The 25,298-nt window shown below is 43.8% G+C and overlaps 1 protein-coding gene across 1 annotated transcript in view; it reads left to right on the plus strand.

The window, feature by feature from the left end:
* Nucleotides 1–25,298, plus strand: part of LOC115109799 (protein piccolo-like) — a 106,209-nt gene that overhangs the window by 59,938 nt on the left and 20,973 nt on the right. The window contains 15 exon segments of the mRNA XM_065009764.1: nucleotides 22–1,092; nucleotides 1,235–1,500; nucleotides 1,680–2,481; nucleotides 2,651–3,209; nucleotides 3,212–3,739; nucleotides 5,658–5,726; nucleotides 6,238–6,264; nucleotides 11,460–11,551; nucleotides 15,883–15,958; nucleotides 17,429–17,554; nucleotides 22,871–22,979; nucleotides 23,095–23,162; nucleotides 23,290–23,388; nucleotides 23,391–23,542; nucleotides 24,699–24,758. Of these exon segments, the coding sequence (XP_064865836.1) occupies nucleotides 22–1,092; nucleotides 1,235–1,500; nucleotides 1,680–2,481; nucleotides 2,651–3,209; nucleotides 3,212–3,739; nucleotides 5,658–5,726; nucleotides 6,238–6,264; nucleotides 11,460–11,551; nucleotides 15,883–15,958; nucleotides 17,429–17,554; nucleotides 22,871–22,979; nucleotides 23,095–23,162; nucleotides 23,290–23,388; nucleotides 23,391–23,542; nucleotides 24,699–24,758 (4,104 nt within the window).

Genomic DNA, 25,298 nt, shown 5'->3' on the forward strand with positions numbered 1-25,298 from the left:
CTAGTCTATTCTATTCTACAGGCTCTGAAACAGAAGTTGTTAGTTCAACAAGAAGAGGAGCACCAGGCACACCTTGTAGCACAGCAGGAGACCTACAACCAGCAGAGGGAACAGCTAGAGCAGATCCAACAGCTCCAGGTGCAGCTACAGCACCAGCTAGAGGAGCACTACGGTACCACAGGAACCTCAGATAACCTGCTAGAGGCACAGTATGCAGGGGTGGGGGATAACGGTCAGTACTGGCCTGTTAGGGATGAGTCCACCACCTCATCCACTGTCCTCCAGCTAGAAGGTGGGGTGCAGTATGTGACCGGTGAGGGTCAGAGAGAGGTTGGAGGTCAGGACCAGCTGCAATTCAGTAGGAAACAGTCGGCAGGGTCTAAGCAGCCTGGTGACCAGGGGTATGGTACAGGGGTTGTAGGGAAGAGGATAGTTGACAGTGGGGTCCAGACAGACGATGAGGACTCGGTAGACAGAACGTATGTGGGGAGGAGGAAGAGAAACAACAGGGGGAGGGGTGTAGACAGCAGTGTTCAGACTGATGATGAGGAGGACCAAGAGGATGAGTGGGACATGCCAACCAGGTCGCGGCGGCGCTCCCGCTCCAGCAAGCACAGCAGCGAGGGAAAACACAGTGGCTCTAAGGTCTCCAGCATTGCCATCCAGACTGTGGCAGAGATCTCTGTCCAGACCGACCACTCTGGCTGCATCAAATGCCCCAGCATCCAGATGGACACTAAGGTGGAGATCATCAAACACATCTCAGCCCCAGAGAACTCTCAGAGAGGAGGCAGCCTCAGCTGCCAGACAGACACAGACCGCAGGCGCCACTTGCCCGTAGAGGTGGGCTACAGCGCGTACCTGAAGGCAGACCTCGCCCCCAAGTCCCCCAAAGTGCTTTACTCTCCCGTGTCCCCCCTCTCCCCGAGTAAGGCCATGGAGGAAGGGCAGAAGAGGCTGACCACTGATCCGTCCAGGTTTTCCAATGGCCCTAGGATGCTGAAGCCTGGACCGAAGTCTCTGCCTGACCCCAAGTCTCTCAGCCCCACCACCGAGGACAGGATAGGCTACCACTACACAGAAACCTACTCTGTAAGTCACTGTAGTAAGAATAATGGTAACATAAGATGCACTTTCATCGCATGCTGTTGACATTTTTGTTGAAAATAAACCTGGCAATAGTATTAAGTATTCTATCTTATCTCGTTTCTTATTGCTTTTCCCTCTGTCCTAGGGCCAGGGCTCTCCGTCAGGCACTGGAAAGAAGGTGAAGAGGACCCTACCCAACCCTCCCCCGGAGGATGACCCTCTGACTGGCCCATCAGGCTACAGCGCCAACTCAGCGCGCCGACGTCTCGGCCGTCACACCACCATGGCCCGGGCCAAGATCTTGCAGGACATCGACAAGGAGCTGGACCTCGTGGAGAGAGAGTCATCCAAGCTCCGCAGAAAACAGGCCGAGCTAGACGAGGAGGAGAAAGAGATTGATGCCAAGCTGAGGTAATTTATTAATTAAACAATTTGTGAACCAGGCAGGTCAATATAGAACCAGTTCTGATTTACAATACAATAACATGCTTTAGATGAGTAGAACACATTGGTGTGTATGAAGTGATTCCACATTTTTAGCACTTGGAAAGCACTTGTATAAATCCAATCCCATCTTCTCCTTCTAACAGGTACCTGGAGATGGGCATCAACCGTCGTAAGGATGCCCTGCTGCAGGAGAGGGAGAAGAGGGAGAGGGCCTACCTGCAGGGTGTGGCTGAGGAGAGAGACTACATGTCGGACAGTGAGGTCAGCAACATCAGGGAGACCAGAGGGAACAGCCACGGCCTGGAGAGACCCAGGACAGCTCCACAGTCAGAGTTCGACCAGTTCATTCCCCCTGAAACTGAGGCTGACTCCCAGTACTCCACTCTTACCAGTCCCTACTCCCACTACACCCAGTATGTCCCCCAGACCCAGGCCATCAGCCACTACCCCCAGCAGACCCTGTACCAGCAGCAGGCCCTCTACCAACAGCACCCCTACCAGAGTCAGTCAGTCTACTCCTCTGTGCCAAGCCTGTCCTACCCCCAGGCCTCCCACTCCCACCAGCAGGCCCAGTCCTCAGGCTACCAGTCCAAGAACACCACCAACTACGAGGTGATCCGGAACCAGCCCATGATCATCGTACCCTCCTCCGTCGAGGGGGGGTATGGGGTGGGGAAGTACGGCAGCCTGGAACTGAGGATGGGCCTGGAGGAGAGGAGCATGGCCTCCAGTCCCATGTCTAGTATATCTGCTGAGTCTTTCTACGCTGACATCGACCACCACAATGCCAGGAACTATGTTCTGATAGAGGACATAGAGCAGCTGACTAAAGGCTCTACAGCGCTGGGCTCTGCAGGGCTGGGGTCAGGGTTCAGTCTGCCTGATAAGGACCTGTCTAAGGCTGACAGGCTGCTCCGGGCCGCTGAGGCCAGGCGCACTGCAGAGGTAACTGATATGTAAATAGTAGATGTTCTTCTGTGGAATGGGGATGTTGTTACATATTGTATGTCAGTGTGTTTTACTCAGGTTTTGTTGCTGGTATTTTGCTATACCGCATTTGCCTGTTCACTTGGGTGTTGTGATGATGATAAATTATTGTATTGTCTTTGTTTAGGTTGCGGAGTTCCTTGGTAACTCGCGTCTGCACAGCTACGGTAAAGGAGAGGAGGACTCTATGGAGGAGCCTTATGAGCTGAAGCTCCTGAAGCAACAGATAAAGCAGGAGTTTAGACGAGGGACGGAGGGTCTGGAGCACCTCTCAGGCCTGGGCATGCCCCAGTACCTCCCCACTGACCCCAGCTACAGACACTTCCCTAAGGCTGACAAGTACAGCATCAGCCGGCTGACCTTGGAGAAACAAGCTGCCAAGCAGCTCCCTGCCGCCGTGCTCTACCAGAAACAGATCAAGAACCAGAAGAAGGCAACCCTGATGGACCCCAAGATAACCAAGTTCTCCTCCATCCAGGAGAGCAGAGACCTGGAGCCAGACTACAGCAGCTTCCTGGGCTCTGGAGCCTCGTCTGTCACCAACCTGTCCACGCGAGCCAGACTGCTCCAGGATGAGATCACCTTTGGCCTGAGGAAGAACCTGTCTGAGCAGCAGAAGTACCTGGACTCCTCCCTGGGATCTAACCTGGCTGGCTCTCTGGGCCAGAACCTGGGCCAGTCCCTTGGCTTGGGGGACCCACCATGAGGACTACCCTACAGGACGACACCACCTACCCCAGCGGCACGCGCTCTCGCCCCTCCTCCCGCCCCAACTCCCGCCCCAACTCCCGTCCCACTTCCGTCTATGGCCTGGATCTGTCCATCAAACGGGACCTTTCCAGCTCCTCTCTCAGGCTGAAGATTGAGGGAGAAGCATTGGACGCAGCGTTCGGCACGGGGATGGCCAGGACCAAGCCCACCAGCCTGCCTATAAGCCAGAGCCGCGGGCGCATCCCCATCGTGGCTCAGAACTCAGAGGAGGAGAGCCCGCTGAGTCCTGTGGGAGAGCCCATGGGCATGGCCAGAGCCTCAGCCGGCCCTCTACCACCCATCTCAGCTGACTCCAGAGACCAGTTTGGCTCTAGCCACTCCCTTCCGGAGGTCCAGCAGCACATGAGGGAGGAGTCCAGGGCTACACTGGGACATAGTGGGGTCTACGACAGAGACATAGCCTTCATCATGGACGACCTGGGAGGAGCCATGTCTGACAGCGAAGGTAAATGGCTCCTGAGGCTGTCACAGCACCCTGACTCTCTGGACATGCAACTACCGCATGCTCCTGACTGTGTTTATGTCTGCCTGAGAAGGCTCCTGATCACCTATTATTTCTCATATTTTGTGGCTTTTGTCACGTAACTGTGTTTGTGTTTTGTTCTGGTTTCTGTTTTGTTTGATGTCTGCATGCAACACTATTTATTTTCTTCACTGATACATAATACTGTAGATGTTATGTATGAGACAGCATGTCTGTGTTGTTAACTCCATCTATGATGTTATTAGCATGTTCCAGTTCTCTTCTCTTCTTTTACATGTTGGTTTTCTGCTTTCATCACTGACCAAATGTCTATGAAGGGATACAGGGCTTAAACCATACAGAACAGTGAAATATCAATAGTGGATAATAGGTGATCATAAATAACACACACTTTAAGTGCCTCTGCGTACTGCTTTTGAAGAGAAAGAAAAGAGAGTGATAATATATTTGAATGAGCGGGAGACTAATGAATATCTAACACTATGTCACTGCCATCTGGGTGCTGTCTATAGCCTATAGGCACCTTCAACTCCTTCCATCTCCTCCTTTTTCTTCTCCTTTCCCCTCTTCTTCTCCATACATAAAATGTTATCTGACTCTTGCAGGAAGTATGTCAGGCCTTTAGATAGACATATAGTATATTTACTTTTCCAAGCACCCTTGGAGCTTGGCCCCCTAGTAGCAGCCATTTTAAAGGCCTAATGGCCACACTATGTGTGGGTCTGGGTCTACTTACTGTAATTGTTCAGACGATGCAGACAGCCATTTATATAGAGCACTTGCCTCCCTCACTTCGTCTCCTGGCCAGCAATACACACATTTACTATTACAGAAGTATTAATAAAGAGAGCATTATACTCACATTCATATTGCAATGCAATGACATTTTTTCCCTAAGGATTATGGAGTTGTAGATTATTTGTTTGTGTATATGAGTTTTAGATTTGAACCCATGTTGATAGTAGACATACAGTATATTTTATGATACTCACACCACACATAGTTATTTATAGCATATTCATCCCTGTCCATCTTGGGTATTTGGGATTTTGTATTCATGCATGTTGCTCTGAGATTAAATGTGTTTGAGTTTCCATTTCAATAAAGCTTTAAAGCATCTTTTGCATGACGTTGGTTGCTATGAATGTTGGTTGCTGTGAATGTTTCTAGGGGATTGTAAATGTGCATGCTCTCTTCTGATTGGCAGCATATGAATGTGTTCTCTCCCCATCTCCTCCTGGGGAGTAAGTGTGAAATTACAGCTGTCCTTGCTTCTATCTTAAAGGGATACTTTAAGCCCTTTAACAACTTCCCTAGTCTCAGCATCCAGTATGAAGTTAGATGTTGTTTCGCAAGCCAATGCTAACTAACTGGAAACATGCTAGCAGTTACCATAGACGTCCAGTCATTGTGCTAACGCTAGTTAGCAACTTCCTTAAATCTGCATGAAAATACATAAAAATGGTATCCACGAGTTCATCTGACTCTGAGGTAGTAGATAAAGGGCCTCATTGCCAAAATCCTGAAGCATCCATTTTAGTGTTTACGAACCAGGACAACACTCCTACATATGTCCCTATGCTTCTGTTCCTATGTTTCTATCGGCCCGGCATAGTGTAGTCAGTTTCAGAATGACCATAATTTAATTTACATATTAAAAAAAAAAAAAAAACATTAACAAGCAGAAACACAAACCAATAAACATTCATATGCAAGTGGATTCATTTTAGATAGCATAGATAGCATAGACATGAATATAGTACCGTTTTAAATGTACTTCAAAACGGACTCCAATGACAGACTGGTGAGTAGTTGATCAGCAGCAGACATAAATATGACCCCAAATATAAATAAGAGTGTCTATCTGCCTTGGTTCCAGCCCTAACTGACTCCATGCTGACTCTGAACAGAGATGATCCCAGAATCTTTCATGAGAGTATCAGACACGGTAGAGTATTCTAGTTTAGAATGCTGCCTGCCCTCCACTAATACAGCAGCACCATGTTAAAGGGACACTCCGCAATATGCTACCCAGCCATGCGTCAAGGAAAGGCGCCAATTGGCAAGAGCAAATACGTCACCACACTGTGATGTCATATAGCTGAGTTTACCTTTAATATTTAGACTGCTTTAGTCCCCATGTGTCTTTACAGTATCTAACGCGATGATATATTAGTAAATACCCATGCATTTGTGATAGATCATTTTACAATTATTCACAATTGCTCTATTATGACATACATCTTTCATGCACTTCGCTTCAGAAATGCAAACTCCCTGATGGACTATAACGTTATAAGATGTATTTATTTGCTTACAAAGCATGTGCTGACTTAGATTTAGTCCAGTGCATGTGATATACAGTGTAAGTGGATGGAGACATAGCCCACAGAGAAAAAGTCTTAGATTCATTGACGTTGTGTTGTAGCCGTTTCTAAACATATAACTTTACACCCCAGCCGGAGGCCCCAACTGGAACATAGAAGGTGAGAGCTGCAGCGTGAACGGTCTAGTCCAGACCACATCCCAACCCCATGTAGCTTAGACAATGTCTGCCTCCACCCCACAACACCCCATGCCCCATGGTGCTCAATGACCAGATGTAGATGGTATCATACACACAAACATATCAAACCCATTTCTGGAATGACCCATATTTGGATGGTACTTTACATATATCAAACTCATCATGGAATGACCCATATGTCGATGGCAATGTACTGTAAACGTATCATATTGTAGTGGTTAAGCAATCCATATCTGGAATGACCCACATTTAAATGGGTCTGTACGTACACTACATGATCAAAAGTATGTGGACACCTACTCGTTGAAAATCTAACCCAGAATCATGGACATTAATATGGACTTGGTCCCCCCTTTCCAGCTATAACACCATCCACTCTTCTGGGAAGAGTTTCCACTAGATGGAACATTGCTGCGAGGACTTGCTTCCATTCAGCCACAAAAGCATTAGTGAGGTCAGGCACTGATCAAATTGTATTTGTCACATGCGCCAAATCAAATTGTGAAATGTGTTTGCCCTTAACCAACAATGCGCCAAGAAATAGAACATGTTTAGATTACATAACAATAGCAGTGAGTGTAGTCAAAAAACAAAGGGGGTGTCATGCATAGATAATAAACAGTCTGGGAGGCCATTTGAATAATTGTTCAGCAGTCTAATGGATTGGGGGTAGAAGCTGTTAAGGAGCCTTTTGGTCCTAGAATTGGTGCTCCTATACCTCTTGTCGTGCGGTAGCAGAGAGAACAGTCTATGACTTGGGTGACAGGAGTCTTTGACATTTCTTGGGCCTTCCTCTGACAGCACCTAGTATATAGGTCCTGGATGTCAGGATGCTTGGCCCCAGTGATGTACTGGGCCGTAGGCACTACCCTCTGTAGCGCCTTACCGTCAGATGCTGAGCAGTTGCCCTACCAAGTGGTGATGCAACCTGACAGGATGCTCTCAATGGTGCAGATGTTGAACGTTTTGAGGATCTGGGGACTCATGACAAATCTTTTCAGTCTCCTGAGAGGAAAAAGGTGTTGTCATGCCCTCTTCACAACTGTCTTGGTGTGTTTGGACCATGATAGTTCATTGGTGAAGTGGACACCAAGGAACATGAAATTCTCGAACCGCTCCACTTCGGCCCCATCGATGTTAATGAGGGCCTGTTCGGCCCTCCTTTTCCTATAATCTAAGATCAGCTCATTTGTCTTGCTCACATTGAGGGAAAGTTTGTTGTCCTGACACCACACTGCCAGGTCTCTGACCTCCCTATAGGCTGTCTCATCAATGTCGGTGATGTCTGTTACCACTGTTATGTCGTCAGCAAACTTAATGATGGTAGAGTCGTGCTTGGCCACGCTGTCATGGGGTGAACAGGGCGTACAGGAGGAGACTAAGCACGCACACCTGAGGGGCCCCAGTGTTGCGGATCAGTGTGGCAGATGTGTTGTTGGCTACCCTTACCACCTGGGGGCGGCCTGTCAGGAAGTCCAGGATCCAGTTGCAGAGGGAGGTGTTAAGTCCCAGGGTCCTTAGCTTAGTGATGAGCTTTGTGGATACTATGGTGTTGAACACTGAGCTGTAGTCAATGAACAGCATTCTCACATTTTGTATTTTTTATTCTATTTAACCTTTATTTAACTAGGCAAGTCAGTTTAGAACAAATTCTTATTTACAATGACGGCCTACCCTGGCCAAACCCTAACCCAAAATGATTCTGTGCGATTGATTGAGATTGTGTTATCTGTGGATCTGTTGGGGTGCTTCATGGCTACCAATGTGAGTGCTACGGGGTGGTAATTATTTAGGCGGGTTACCTTTGCTTTCTTGGGCACAGGGATTATGGTGGTCTGTTTGAAACCTATATGTGTTACAGACTTGGTCAGGGAGAGGTCATCCGTTTGAGTACAGGTCCTGGTAATCCGTCTGACCCCGCGGCTTTGTGAATGTTGACCTGTTTAAAGGCCTTGCTCACATTGGCTATGGAGAGTGTGATCACACAGTCGTCCGGAACAGCTGGTGCTCTCATGCATGCTTCAGTGTTGCTTGCCTCAAAGCTAGCATAAAAGTAATTTAGCTCATCTGGTAGGCTCGCGTCACTGGGCAGCTTACGGCTGAGTTTCCCTTTTTTAGTCCGTAACCGTTTTCCGTGGACATATTCAAGTCTGTGCTAGCAAAATAGTCCTGCAGCATAGCATCCTTGTCATTTGAACACTTCCGTATTGAGTGAGTCACTGGTACTTCCTGCTTTAGTTTTTGCTTGAAGCAGGAATCAGGAGGATAGAATTATGGTCAGATTTGTTCAATGGAAAGGGAGAGCTTTGTATACGTCTCTGTGTGTGGAGTAAAGGTGGTCTAGAGATGTTTTTCTCCTCTGGTTGCACATGTGACATGCTGTTAGAAATTAGGTCAAATGGATTTAAGTTTGCCTGCATTAAAGTCCCCGGCCACTAGGAGCACCACTTCTGGCTGAACATTTTCTTGTTTGCTTATGACCTTATACAGCTCGCTGAGTGCGGTCTTAGTGCCAGCATCGGTTTGTGGTGGTAAATAGACGGCTGCGAATAATATAGATGAGAACTCTCTTGGTAGATAGTGTGGTCTACAGCTTATCATAAGGTATTCTACCTCAGGTGAGCAATACCTCAAGGCTTCTATAATATTAGACATCACGCACCAGCAGTTGTTGACAAATAGACACACACCCCCACCCCTTGTGCTACCAAACATATCTCCTCTGTCCTGCCAATGCACGGACAAGCCAGCCAGCACAATATTATCCATGTCGTCATAGCCACATCTCGTGAAACATAAGGTATTACAGTTTTTAATGTCCCGTTGGCAGGATAGTCTTAATCGTAGATCGTCCAGTTTGTTTTCTAATGATTGCACATTGGCCAATAATACGGAGGGTTGTGGTGGTTTACCTACTCGGCTATTTATTTTAAGGCACCCCGCTCTCCCCTCCCTTTTTCTCCATATTTTCTTCATGAGGATGACAGCCTATTTGGGCCTTGTCTCGACAAAGCAGCATATTCTTCTCGTCAGACTCATTAAATAAAAATCTTTGTCCAGTTCGAGGTGAGTAATAGTTGTTTTGATGTCCAGAAGCTCTTTTCGGTCAAAAGAGACGGTAACAGCAACATCATCTATCATATGTTACAAACAATGATAAAAAAAAATACAAAAAATAGCAATTAGGCGATTATGCCTGGCTTGCACTCGGCATTCCAATTCATCCCAAATGTGTTCGATGGGGTTGAGGTCAGGGCTCAGGCCAGTCAAGATCTTCCACACCGGTCTCGACAAACCATTTATGTATGGACCTCGCTTTGCACGGGTGCATTGTCATGCTGAAACAGGACAGGGTCTTCCCCAAACTGTTGCCACAAAGTTCACAGAATTGTCTGGAAAATGATTGTATGCTGTAGCGTTAAGATTTATCTTCGTTGGAACTAAGGGGCCTAGCCCCAACAATGAAAAACAGCCCCAGACCATTATTCCTTCTCCACCAAACATTACAGTTGGCACTATGCATTGGGTCAGGTAGCGTTCTCCTGGCATCTGCTAAACCCAGATGTGTCTATCGGAATGCCAGATGGTGAAACATGATTCATCACTCCAGAAAACGCGTTTCCACTGCTCCAGAATCCAACAACATTGAGGTTTACACCACTAGAGGAGACGCTTGGCATTGCGCATGGTGATCTTAGGCTTGTGTGTGGCTGCTTGGCCATGGAAACCCATTTCATGAAGCTCCCGATGAACAGTTCTTGTGCTGACATTGCTTCCAATGGCAGTTTAGAACTCTGTAGTGTGTGTTGCAACTGCAGACAGACAAGTTTTACGCGCTATGCGCTTCAGCACCCATTCTGTGAGCTTGAGTGGACTATGACTTCACGGCTGAGCTGTTCTTGCTCCTAGACGTTTCCACTTAACAATATCAGCACTTACAGTTGACTGGGGCAGCTTTAGCAGAGGAGAAATTTGACGAACTGACTTATTAGAAAGGTGACATCCTATGACGGTGCCACAGTGAAAGTCACTGAGCTCTTCAGTAAGGCCATTCTACTGCCAATGTTTGTCTATGGCGATTGCATGGCTGTGTGTTCGAAACAGCCAAATCCACTAATTTGAAGGGTGTCCATATACTTTTGTATATATAGTGTATATCAATGCCATTTCTGGAATTCATGTTCATGCACTATTGCAAAGTCGCACAAATACGGCTCACATTTGCATTACATACATGTGTTACCACAACAGTGGTATGTCTGAATACTAGGTAAGTATGTGTCGAGGGTCTCTCACACAATTATAGATGTAACACTGATCATGCTGTTGGATCACCCTGATAACACCATGTACTACCTCACTGTCTCAGGGCAAAGGGAACTGTACTGTGACTGTGGAAGACACTCCTCCACTTCCACCTAAAATCTGTCTACTGTGTCCTTGACCCACTGTGGAGATGTTTCACTCTCTCTATGCATGACCTGTTAATCTGCACACACACACACACACATACACACACACACACACACACACACACACACACACACACACACACACACACACACACACACACACACACACACACACACACACAAACACATACACACACGCACACACACACACCGGGGACCTCTGCATGCCAATGTGTGCATGACATACCTAGTTCAAATACATCCATCCCCATCCAGTCTCTTAAATGTTCACTGATCTGATAGTACTGGGGATGGGACAGTAGCTGGTTATCTACCATGCTGCCTTCACCTCTCCAGACAGCTCTGATCACTGATCACTTACGAGCAGTACACATGGAGCAAAGGATGTGTTTCTAAAGTATTGTAAGGGGGTGCTATTTATACCCAATTTCACATTGCCATCTTGCTCCCACCCCAAGACACCTGCGTAGATCTGATCATCCACATCACGTAGACTCCGCCAAGCCTACCAGAGAGTGATTTGGAGTTATTAAAATATTGCAAATACCTTTAGATCTACAATAAGTGCTTATATGGTCCGTGGCTGGAGGCTAGTGGTTTATTTGGAGTTGGGCATCCATCCTGCTTATATTGTGTTTGACAATTGAGTATCCCCTCTCTGTCTGTGTCCCTGTCCCCTCCACCCCTGTGTCCCCCTGCCCCCATCTCTGTCCCTGTGTAGCGTACCACCTGAGGAGGGAGGACACTGACTGGTTTGATAAGCCTGCAGAGAGACAACATCAGGAAAATGGACAGCCTCTGGACAGGAGACAGGTGAGAGGAGCTGGATAGGATAAGTCTAAATTAGTGAACTATATTTAATAAATAAACTGCTATATACATCTTCCCCCTCATTAAATACACATTGATAGTGCCTGTTTTGTTCATGTTGTCTTTAGCAGAGTTGTACACAAACTGTAACCAGTGCCTGCAACCTGGTTCAGGTTATCAGTCAAACTACCAGGTTAGTTACAAACAGCACAGGAATGAAATCATCAACATGTATTGATTTGACTAATGTTGCAGAAATGTGCTTTAAAGCAGTATCCAAATCCATAGGATGTAGCGATCACAATATAATAGCCATATCTAGGAAAACCAAAGTTCCAAAGGCTGGGCCTAATATAGTGTATAAGAAGTCATACAATAAGTTGTATAGGGATTTTTATGTTGATGATGTAAAGAATATTTGCTGCTCTGTGGTGTGTAATGAGGTGCAACCAGACGCTACACTTGACACATTTATGAAATTGCTTATTCCAGTTACTAATTATCGCGCACCCATTAAGAAAATAACTGTAAAAACTGTTGAATCCCCTTGGATTGTGAGATATTGAAAAATGTTATGGTTGATAGGGATGAGGCAAAAGGAATGGCACATACGTCTGGCAGCACAACCGATTGGCATATGTACTGCAAACTGAGAAATCATGTGAATTAACTAACTAAAAATAAAAATAGACAATACTATGAAACAAAAATAAATAATTCAAAGAATGCCAATAGTAAGCTTTGGAGTACCTTAAATGAAATATTTTGGGAAAAAAGTTAAACTCGGCCATTATTCATTGAATCAGAAGGCTCATTCATCACAAAACCCACTGATATTGCCAACTCCTTTAATCATTTTTTCATTGGCAAGATTAGAAAATTTAGGCATAGCATTCCAGCAACAAACGCTGGCACTACACATCAAAGTATATCTGACCAAATTATGAAAGAAAGGCATTGTACTTATGAATTTTGTAATATGAGTGTGGAGGAGGTGAAAAAATTATTGTTGTCTATCAACAAGGACAAGCCATCAGGGTCTGACAACCTAGATGGAAAATTACTGAGGATAATACTGGACAATATTTGCCATATCATCAATTTAAGCCTACTAAAAGGGTGTGCCCTCTGGCCAGGAGGGAAGCAAAAGTCATTCCGCTACCCAAGAATAGTACAGCCCCCTTTACTGGCTCAAATGTGATGACCGCCTTAATTTGGTCTTATGTATCAACATTTGAAATTGTGTTTTTTAGATTGGTTAAAAGCAGAGATACAGAGCTACACAATGGTATATCATACACTGTATTTGAGGAACACTTGCGAAAGTAATTCTGCTTTGAAAGTTGATAAACTTTTGAGAAAATGGCCCTTGAATATTTTTGGTACACCTACTGGAGAGCTTTTCATTGTCTACACCCATTCAGAATTGTTCACACCCTTTTAAGCCTTAGCCCCACCCATCTCTTTAAGGATTCACATGTGAGGTCATGTGCTAAACAGTGAGTAGTGTAGTAAAGATTTAGACAAAAAGTTATAGCCAACAATAAGTAAAAAATCCAGGTAAACATAAAGTGTCCAAATAAAAATAATTTATAAATATTAGATGGCGATTATCCAGACACACTTTTCTAAATTGACGGGTCATGTGAAAGAAATGCTATAACCCCCAGCCACATCTTGTTAAGTGTATGGGTCTCTCCAGAAGTTGTAAATGGTACAGCCAAGTGGTTACTTGCAAAGTAGCAATATCAAAAATAGATAGTAAAATAAATATAAAGAAAAAAAGAACAAGCGTCAATGCCAGTAGAGAAAGAGCAAAACAATATACATTATGTTCAAGAACAATATCAATAAGGATATCAGTGAAAGATTAGGTAGGTATATGCCATCAATCAGGGGTAAATTGGCTGAACAGCAGGATAAAAAAAAGTAGCATCAACGTATGTGTTAGGAGAGAGTCATGTGACAAGAGGCACTGAAGATAGTGCTGATGGCTGGGATCTCGCCCCCAGTGATTAACTGGTCAGTCCGAACCACGCATGAACAAGGGAATCTATATTCAGGGAGCCTGTTTCTGTCCTGCCCTTGACTTTGGTGCAGGGCATGTGATGTCCATAGCCTCTTCCTCGCAAAACTCCCTGATCTTTTCAAAAAGATACGTTTGTCTAGCTGTGTCCAGTCCAGGTGCTGCTGGTACAGGCAGACCATCTATGGGAGGAAAGATGTCAGCTGTGCGCAGCAGCTAAAACCTGGTCTCGACTGAGTCCGAACGCTCCTTGGCGACAACAGCACCAGACTCCAGAGCATTGAAGCTGTAAAACAGGAAAAAACTAAAAACTTGAGAAGACATTACAACTTTGCATAACATCAATTCACCTCTCAAGTTTATATAAGAAGAATAACCTCAATAATCTTGTGTCAAGTCACTCTGGTTGAGAGCAGTAGCAACACATTTGCAGTTCTCCATGGCTAACATTATATATTTAGAAAAAACTTCATTAGAAAGGATTATCTACACATAATGAGCAGCTAATTTTATAGACAGAAGATGCTACAGGGCAGACCAATCCAAACTCATCTCTCGGCATGTCCAGCCCATTCATTATTTCAGTCAATCATGGCTAGCGGAAAGGTTCCTGTCTTTTTCTGTGGCTAAACCAACTAGGCTCATAATTTAACAATGTATTTCATATTTACAGATGGCATACAAGTTTTTTTATTAAGGCACATGAAAGGTCAAATGTTCCATAAGGCATTTCTGCCAAATAACGGATTTTTATTTTATTTTAAATAAACGTTCAAATGCCTCTCCTGTGAAGTCGTGACTTGCGACATACGCCTAGTTTCCTGAAACTGGTCACAAATAGCCGACCAATCAGCCTGTTACCAAACCTTGGTAAACTTTTTGAAAATAATTGTGTTTGACCAGATACCATGTTGTTTTACAGTAAATGAATTGACAACAGACTTTCAGCACGCTTATAGGGAAGGACATTCAACAACCACAGCACTTACACAAATGACTGATGATTGGCTGAGAGAAAATGATGCTAAAAATATTGTGGGGGCTGTTTTGTTAGACTTCAGTGTGGCTTTTGACATTATTGTTCATATTCTGCTGTAAGAAAAATGTATGTGTTATGGCTTCACACCCCCTGCTATATTGTGGATAAACAGTTACCTGTCTAACAGAACACAGATGGGGTTCTTTAATGGAAGCCCCTCCAACATAATCCATGTAGAATCAATGCCACTGGCTTTGAGTAAAGCCAGTGTGTCCATGTGTGTCTCAATGCTATACATGTCAGCTACTACAGCGACTGAAATGACTGCAACACTTAACAAAGAGTTGCAGTTAGTTTCAGAATGGATGGCAAGGAATAAGTTAGTCCTAAATATTTAAAAAACGAAAAGCATTGTATTTGGGACAAATCATCCACTAAACTATTGAATAATAAGTTGAGGTGATTAAACTGCTTGGAGTAACCCTGGAGTGTGAACTGTCATGGTCAAAACATACTGATATAATAGTGGCTAAGATGGGGAGAACTCTGTCCATAATAAAGTGCTGCTCTCCCTTCTTAACAAGGCAGGTCCTTTTTAAGAAGGCAGGCCCTAGTTTTATCGCACCTACTGTTCAGTTATGTGGTCAGGTGCCACATAGAGGGACAATTGGCTCTGAACAGGGCAACACAGCTGGCCCTTAAAAGTACACAGGGTATGTATGTCAATGATGTGCATGTCCATCTCTCCTGGCTCAAAGTGGAGGAGAGATTGACTTCATCACTACTTGTTTTTGTAAGTGTTGATAAACTGAATGTACTGAGCTGTTTGTTTAAACTACTAGCACACAGCTCAGATACTCATGCATAACGCACAAGACATGCCACCAGAGATCTCTTCATAATCTCCAAGTCCAGAACAGACTATGGGAGGCGCAAAGTACTACATAGAGCCATGACTACATGGAACTCTATTCCACATCAGGTAACTGAATCAAGTAGAATCAGATTTTAAAAAACAAGTAAAAATACACCTTATGGAATAACAGGGGCTGTGAAGAGACAAACACACAGGTACAGACACACACACGCACACAAGCGCTAGCATACGCACTCTACACACACGTACATTGTAATATTGTTGTATGGTGGTATTATACGTGTTGTATTGTGGAGGTATAGCGTAAGTGTAATAATGTTATATGATGTACCATTTTATATTTTGCTTCACATGTAATGTAAGTGCCTGAATGTGTTTGGACCCCAGGAAGAGTAGCTGCTGCCTTGGCTATTTGTTTTACAAACACTCCATCCACTGTGTGCCTCCCCCAGATGAAGCTGATTCCCTATGTGTTCCCTCACACCCGGCTCAAACTACAGAGGGACCCCAAGGACACCAGTGTCTCAGGTAGAGCAGAACACAGTAAACATTCTCTAATATGTAGATATCTGCTCATTAATGATAATAATAGGATCATCTCATGGATTTCCAATATAGCCATTGATATATTGTTATACTGTATATTGTCCATTGATATACACTACCTTTCAAAAGTTTGGGTGCCACTTAGAAATGCCATTGACTTTGAAAGAAAAGCACATTTTTTGTCCATTAAAATAACATCAAATTTATCAGATATACAGTGTAGACATGGTTAATGTTGTAAATGACTATTGTAGCTGGACACGGCTGATTTTTAATGGAATATCTACATATCCATTAAAATAACATCAAATTGATCAGAAATACAGTGTAAACATTGTTAAAGGTGTAAATTAATATTGTAGCTGGAAACAGCAGATATGTAATGGAATATCTACATAGGTGTACAGAGGCCCATTATCAGCAACCATCACTCCTATGTTCCAATGGCACGTTGTGTTAGCTAATCCAAGTTTATTAGTTTAAAAGGCTAATTGATTATTAGCAAACCCTTTTGCAATTATGTTAGCACCGCTGAAAACTGTTGTCTGATTAAAGAAGCAATACATCTGAGTACTTTCTTCTGAAACTCGTCAGTCTATTCTTGTTCTGAGGAATGAAGGCTATTCTATGCAATAAATTGCCAAGAAACTGAAGATCTCGTACAATGCTGTGTACTACTCCCTTCACAGAACAGCGCAAACTGGCGCTAACCAGAATTGAAAGAGGAGTGGGAGGCCCGGTGAACAACTGAACAAGAGGACAAGTACATTAGAGTGTCTAGTTTGAGAAACAGACACCTTACAAGTCCTCAACTGGCAGCTTCATTAAATAGTACCCACAAAACACCAGTCTCAACGTCAACAGTGAAGAGGCGACTCCGGGATGCTGGCCTTCTTGGCAGAGTTGCAAAGAAAAAGCGTTGTACCAGATCTTCAGTTTCTTGGCAATTTCTCACATGGTATAGCCTTCATTTCTCAGAACAAGAATAGACTGACGAGTTTCAGAAGAAAGGTCTTTGTATCTGGTTATTTTGAGCGTGTAATCAAACCCACAAATGCTGATGCTCCAGATACTCAACTAGTCTAAAGAAGGCCAGCAGTACTGCTTCTTTAATCAGCACAACAGTTTTGAGTTATGCTAACATAATTTAAAAAGTATTTCTGATGATCAATTAGCCTTTTAAAATGATCAACTTGGATTAGCTAACACAACATGCCATTGGAACACAGGACTGATGGTTGCTGATAATGGGCCTCTGTACACCTATGTAGATATTCCATTACATATCTGCTGTTTCCAGCTACAATATTAATTTACACCTTTAACAATGTTTACACTGTATTTCTGATCAATTTGATGTTATTTTAATGGACAAAAAATGATTTTCTTTCAAAAACAAGGACATTTCTAAGTGACCCCAAACTTTTGAACGGTTGTCTGCGTTCCCTGCAGGGAATGGTCTGGGGATCCGTGTGGTGGGAGGAAAGGAGATTCCTGGTTGTCATGGTGAGATAGGAGCCTACATCGCTAAGGTTACACCCGGAGGAGTGGCCGAACAGACAGGGAAAGTGGTGGAAGGTAAGTGTTTGTGAACATATACTTGTGTAAGGTATAAATGGAGCAAGGGAAGGAGGAGAGAACAGGAGATTAGTCATCTCTGTTCATACAGAGACACTGTCTGATTTAAGGTTGAGAAAATACTGTGGGCTATAGCTGATGGGATCGTCATTATAGTGGGATTTTAATCTGTGTGGAAAGTAAATGAAAGTGACATTTGGAAAAAAAACTATGATTAACAATCTTATACAGCAGTATCATAACTCATAAGCTCATGTTGTATGCATTTCAATTTGTCTGAGATAAGCTGGATGAGGTATATTGATTATTTCACACGTGCTCTCGACGAGATAGACTTCTCAATGTCAGATTTCAGCTCAGAGCAGATTAGCTACTGGTTTAAGCAGAAATCTATTATTATATGAATCATTTCAGGCCACTGTCAGCTCACTGTGAATATATTTGCCAAGCTCTCTGTGCACCATAGAGAGATAAGAGGGTGTTTGTGTGTGTACAGTATGTTTGTGTTTGCGTGTGCGTCTGTCATGTCTCATTCTCTGAGACATTGGATAGCCAGAGAAAAAGCTCTGTCTCTTTGCACTGCCACAAAGACTAGCCACGTCTCCCTCTCTCTCCCTCTCTGTCTTTTTCTGTCCCTCTCTCTCTCTGTCTCTATTTCTCTCTGACAAACCTACATGTTCACACACACACTGACACACACACCAAATCAAATTGCATTTGTCACATGCTTTGTAAACAACAAGTGTAGACTAACAGTGAACTGCTTACTTACGGGCCCTTCCCAACAATGTAGAGAGAAAGAAAATACAAAAATAATACAATACAACAATAATACAAAAAAAAGTTATAATAAACACACAATTAGTAACAATAACTTGGCTATATACACGGGGTACCAGTACCGAGTCGATGCGCAGGGGTACGAGGTAATTGAGGTAGCTACACTATGTACATATAACTTGGAATAAAGTGACTGATAATCAACAGAAGCAGCAGCATATGTGAGGAGTGAAAAAAGGGTCAACGCAGATAGTCCAGGAAGCTATTTGGTTAACTATTTAACTAACCATTTAGCATTCTTATGACTTGGGGGTAGAAGCTGTTCAGAGTCCTGTACACACACACACGCAGACACACACTGAAACACATGCACACACACACACACACACACACAGTATTTAGCCCCTCTCCCCCTCGTTCTGCTTCCATTCATCATATTACTGTAAAACCCTCCTTTCTGAAGCACATAGATTAGTACAGGCTACAGGCAGAATATAACAAAGTAGAAGAGACTTCAGAACATACCACTGTATTTACCAGACCTCCTGAACAATGTGTAGGACAGTAGCTTTCTCCTACTGATATATTTCAGGGACTTACTGTCACATGTAGGACGTGTCTCTGCATCCAGCCCTCCTGGGTTAAACCTGAAGGAAAGCCTGGTTCTTTATAGTTCTATAGTGTAATCCACTGCATTTAGGGATGTTTCTGACGGTGAGATAGTGTTCATCTACTCCCTCTTGCTGTCATACTCACTTCAGACGCTGTGACGTCACACCCTGGTGGTGACACTTGCGACATGGAACAGCCTGGACTTTTCTGAGAGAGAAGTTTGAAGGACAAATAGACACACACACTTTCTCTCTCTGCATATGCCATCTCCCTAAAATCCCCTACAGTTTATAATAGTATTGAGCTTATACAGATTGTGAAAATGATTATGTAGCTAGAGTAAGTATCTCAGTGTATCCTAATTTTGACAGAATGTTTAGTTGTTTGTGTTTCTCTAACATATACAGTACCAGTCAAAAGTTTGGACACACCTACTCATTCTTTATTTTCTTTATTTTTACTATTTTCTACATTGTAGAATAATAGTGAAGACATCGAAATTATGAAATAACACATATGGAATCATGTAGTAACCATGTAGTCCATGTAGTAAACAAATCAAAATATATTTTAGATTTTAGATTCTTCAAAGTAGCCACCCTTTGCCTTCATGACAGCTTTGCACACTCTTGGCATTCTCTCTACCAGCTTCATGAGGTGGAATGCATTTCAATTAACAGATGTGCCTTGTTAAAAGTTAATTTGTGGAATGTCGTTCCTTCTTAATACGTTTGAGCCAATCAGTTGTGTTGTGACAAGGTAGGTGTCATATACAGAAGACAGCCCTATTTGGTAAAAGACCAAGTCCATATTATGGCAAGAACAGCTCAAATAGGCAAAGAGAAACGACAGTCCATCATTACTTTAAGACATGAAGGTCAGTCAATGCGGAACATTTCAAGAACTTTGAAAGTTTCTTCAAGTGCAGTCGCAAAAACCATCAAGCGCTATGATGAAACTGTCTTTCATGAGGACCGCCACAGGAAAGGAAGACCCAGAGTTACCTCTGCTGCAGAGGATAAGTTCTTGCAGCCCAAATAAATGCTTCACGGAGTTTAAGTAACAGACACATCTCATCATCAACTGTTCAGAGGAGACTGTGAGACTGTGTGAATCAGGCAGAATTCATGGTTGAGTTGCTGCAAAGAAACGACTACTAAAGGACACCAATAAGAAGAAGAGACTTGCTTGGGCCAAGAAACACGAGCAATGGACATTAGTCCTGTGGAAATCTGTCCTTTGGTCTGATGAGTCCAAACTTGATATTTTCGGTTCCAACCGCGGTGTCTTTGTGAGACACAGAGTAGGTGAACGGATGATCTCCGCATGTATGGAGGAGGAGGTGTGATGGTGTGGGGTTGCTGGTGACACTGTCAAGATTTATTTAGAATTCAGGTCTCACTTAACCAGCATGGCTACCACAGCGATATGCCATCCCATCTTGTTTGCGCTTAGTGGGACTATTATTTGTTTTTCAACAGGACAATGATCCAACACACCTCCAGGCTGTGTAAGGGCTATTTGACCAAGAAGTAGAGTGATGTAATGCTACATCAGATGACCTGGCCTCCACAACCACCTGACCTCAACCCAATTGAGATGGTTTGGGATAAGTTGGACCACAGAGTGAAGGAAAAGCAGCCAACAAGTGCTCAGCATATGTGGGAACTCATTCAGGACTGTTCGAAAAGCACTCCTCATTACGCTGGTTGATGGTACGCCAAGAGACTGTTAAAACCTCTTCGGGCTAGGGGGCATTTTCACGTCCAGATGGAAAGCGTGCCCAAAGTAAACTGCCTGCTACTCAGGCTCAGAAGCTAGGGTATGCATATCATTAGTAGATTTGGATAGAAAGCACTCTGAAGTTTCTAAAACTGTTTGAATGATGTCTGTGAGTATAACAAAGCCCGAGGACAAACCATCCAGGAAAAAAACATTTTGAGGTCACTCTCTTTTCAATGGGTTTTCTATAGGGATCTAGATTTCTAAGGCACTTGCTATCCTATCACTTCCACTGGATGTCCACACTTCCGCTATCCTATCACTTCCACTGGATGTCAACAGTCTTTAGAAATTGGTTGATGTTTTTCCTTTGAAATTGGTTGATGTTTTTCCTTTGAAATTGGTTGATGTTTTTCCTTTGAAATTGGTTGATGTTTTTCCTTTGAAATTGGTTGATGATTTTCCTTTGAAATTGGTTGATGTTTTTCCTTTATTTACAAAAAAAATACCTATAGTTTTATTAGGAAAGTTGTTTAAAATATTTGGACAAAGATTACAGGTAATTTATGAGATATTTTGTAGTCATGTTGCGCGAGTTGGAACTCGCGACGGAATAACGACGGAATTAATCGAACAAAAGGACCATTTGTGATGTCTATGGGACATATTGGAGTGCCAACAGAAGAAGCTCGTCAAAGGTAAGGCATTAATTATACAGTGCCTTGCGAAAGTATTCGGCCCCATTGAACTTTGCGACCTTTTGCCACATTTCAGGCTTCAAACATAAATATATAAAACTGTATTTTTTTGTGAAGAATCAACAACAAGTGGGACACAATCATGAAGTGGAACGACATTTATTGGATATTTCAAACTTTTTTAACAAATCAAAAACTGAAAAATTGGGCGTGCAAAATTATTCAGCCCCTTTACTTTCAGTGCAGCAAACTCTCTCCAGAAGTTCAGTGAGGATCTCTGAATGATCCAATGTTGACCTAAATGACTAATGATGATAAATACAATCCACCTGTGTGTAATCAAGTCTCCGTATAAATGCACCTGCACTGTGATAGTCTCAGAGGTCCGTTAAAAGCGCAGAGAGCATCATGAAGAACAAGGAACACACCAGGCAGGTCCGAGATACTGTTGTGAAGAAGTGTTGTTGTGGTCTTATGTTGTGTTTTTATCTGACTCTCTTCAGAGGACTAAATGACCTTAATGCAAATTCTGTGTTTAGACTTTAGTTGAAAGAGACCATGGAACTGAACACTTAAACCCTCAGATGCAAAGAGAGAGAGAGAATGAGAGAGGGGGGGTGATGAGAGACAGAGAGGATAGAGAGAGAGAGAGAGAGATAAATAGAGAAAGAAAGGGAGAGATGAGGAGTGGAGGAATGAGAGACGGAGAGAGAGACAGTATTCTAAATGTTGCTGTGGCCTTGACTCTCTAACATACAAAGAGAGAGATATGTTAATAAAATCTTTTGTTGTCACAGCAGCTGGCGAGTTACTTCGTAAGCAAAAGTCTTATCTGAAGACGAGGTTTCATTTGTGTAAGTGCAGCCACAGCACCGATGCTGGCATGGGTTTGAGTTTACTGTGCACTTTCTCCCTTTCCATCATACAGCCCTATCCATCATACAGCTCTTACTGCTATATACTCTGTCATGCTCTCTGAGTCTTGTCTGCTGTGTGAACCAGAACCTGAAAAATATATACTCTAGTCTAGTGGTTCCCAACCAGGGGTACTAGGACCCCCTGGGGGTACTTGGCCTATCCACAGGGGGTACTTAAGAAGACCCATGAGACCACACAGTTACTGGTAAAATGCACTATGGGGGTACTTATTGGGTACTCCGGGCTGAGCCAAATTAAGTAGTCGGTACAGTAAACAAAAAACGTTGGGAACCACTGTTCTAGTCAATGAAATGAAAGGCAGTGGTTTTCTCCCTGAGCTAAACTTGTTTGGGTTGTGTTTTGTGTTCTGAGATGCATTGAGACCAAGGTGTCTGTAGTCTGAGATTGTCTCAAGACCCTGACTGCAGGATCGAGAATCAATCTGTGGTGCCATAGCAGTTTGAATCATGTGTCATAAACATACATAAACCAAACAGAGATAAGTGTGATATTATGAAGGGTTATGTGTTGTTACGTTATCTTACTGGCATCAAAGTGCTCTCTCGCTCTCTGTCTCTCTCTGTAGGAATGCAGGTGTTGGAGTTGAACGGGGTTCCTCTGATGGGGAAGACTTACGAGGAGGTGCAGTGCATTATGGGTCAGCTGTCTGCAGAGACTGAGCTCTGTGTGAGACTGTGAGTCAAATATCTTATTCCTCATCGCTCTCTATCCTTTCTCATCCCTCTCTCCTCTTATCCCCACTTAATTTAGATGATACCTAAATTTGACCTTTCTGTCTGTCTCTCTCAGTGACCTGAACATGCTGTCTGACCCTGAGCATCCCCAGGCCCTGGAGAACCATGACCAGCTGAAGCCTGGTACACCGCTACATTGTTATAATGCTTCATCATGACTTTTGCACTATGTTGTTATAATGTATCATAATGTTTATGTAACTCTACAATGCTTCATTGTGAATGTTACTGTGTGTGTGTCTGTGTGTAGGTGACAGGCAGTGTTCTCCAGGAGTGGACCCTAAGCAGCTGGCTGCAGAGCTGCAGAAGTTTTCCCAACAGCAGGCCCCTGGGATGGGGTTAGAAATGGGGGTGGGGGGCCAGGAGGAGTAGGGGTCCTCTCTGCCCTTGACCGCTCAGCTCTGTTACACTCAGGCAATGCATCGGCTAGCTCTAGTGCCGTCCCCAGCCCCGGTCAGCCTGCCTCCCCAGCCATCAACAAGAAACAACGCCACAGCGCCAAGGTAATGCCTTCACTAGTAGTACATTATGATATTGAGAGCCCGTAGCTTCCTGTATTACATCCATATGGCTGGTGAGTTCATAATTAATAATTCACAAATGCTGTGCATGTGTACGTTTGTTTGTGTGGTAGAGGTCAAGGTCAACTGCTGTGGCTGCATTGTGGATCACAGAAACATGGCAGGCTAATTATAGAGAAACATGCATGGTATATGTGTGTAGGGTATCAGGAATCAAGCTAAAAACCCAGATGCGGACACGTCGAATCGAATTATTAACAATGGTTTAATAATCCAACAGGGGCAGGCAATAGACAGGTCAAAGCAGGCAGGGGTCAGTAAACCAGAGGTGGGGCAACGGTACCGGACAGCAGACAGGCTCAAGGTCAGGGTAGGCAGAGGTCAATAGTCCAGAGGTGGGGCAAAGGTGCAGGTCGGCAGGCTCAGGGTCAGGGTCAGGCAGAGTGGTCAGGCAGGCAGGATCAGAGTCAGGACAGGCAAGGGTCAAAACCAGGATGGTGAGAAAAAGAGAGACTGGGAAAAGCAGGAGCTGAGAACAAAAACGCTGGTTGACTCGACAAACTGGCAACGGACAAACAGAGAACACAGGTATAAATACACAGGGGATATAGAAAGAGAGAGATGCATGCATGGGTGTGAGTGTGAGTGTGTAAATACACATTGTATTAAATACTTTCTACTTTCTATGTATTAACTACTTTCTATGGTAGGTAGATTATGTAATATACTGAATTAACCTTCTCTGACTGTACAGAATGATTTTTTCCGGTTTGTTAATCCTCTTCTAGTAAGTTTTCGCCTGGGTCTTATAGAGTCCATTCAGAAAGCGCTACTCAGCATCTCCAGGACAAGGACAGGTCCTTGATATGTCATCTGACCATAACTATCCTACACAGGGGCTCTAGCCAACCTATTGCTAATTAAAACCATAATATGATGGACACAGTAACTGAACTTTTCAGGCAGACCAGAGGCCACACTATAAGCAGGGCTTCTCATGGCAGTGTGTGTGTGTGTGTGTGTGTGTGTGTGTGTGTGTGTGTGTGTGTGTGTTAATGTAGAGTGTGTGAACATGTATCAGTGAGACTGATATCGGCATAAACAGAGTGTATAATCGATGCTTGTGTTTGTTTTTCAGTCGGTAGCGGATGTGCAGGTGCTAAAGTCTCAGCCTCACCCTATAACAGGAGAAATACAGGTAGGCCTGCTCAGGGGCAGCACCAGAGGAGGGGCATGTGGTGGCACCAGCCACACCTCAAATATGATTGGCCACCCTTAGTGCCCCTCTATTCTCATTGGATCAGAGAGCTGTCAATATGGCTCAGATTGGAGAGAAAAGACAATGCTTTTGTTCAGGCAAGTCATTATGGCTGGCTTTAGGACCATGCGGATACCTTGGAGTGGGCGCAAAGGCTGTGATTGGCTGGCTGTCTTTAGGGTTATGGAGAGCATGGCTACAGTGAGGGAACACTGAACAGTGCAATCTCTCTCAATTGATATGTGGAAAGCAGAGCAGGAAGGTGGCTAAGGAACTGCTGGTTGAGTAGACAGGAAACTCAACTAGTGTTTAGCTAGTGTGTAGCAGCTATCAGGCCGACAGCCTCATAGCATCAATACTGCGTAATAAATTCTGCAGTCAAACTTTTTTCATTATGTAATCCAACATTTTAGTGGATATGTGTGCAACAAAAGTTCAACAGTCACCTTTTGCCACTATTTCTGTCAAGTCTATGCATAC

This window comes from Oncorhynchus nerka, linkage group LG25, assembly GCF_034236695.1.
Source record: "Oncorhynchus nerka isolate Pitt River linkage group LG25, Oner_Uvic_2.0, whole genome shotgun sequence".
Taxonomy (NCBI): domain Eukaryota; kingdom Metazoa; phylum Chordata; class Actinopteri; order Salmoniformes; family Salmonidae; genus Oncorhynchus; species Oncorhynchus nerka.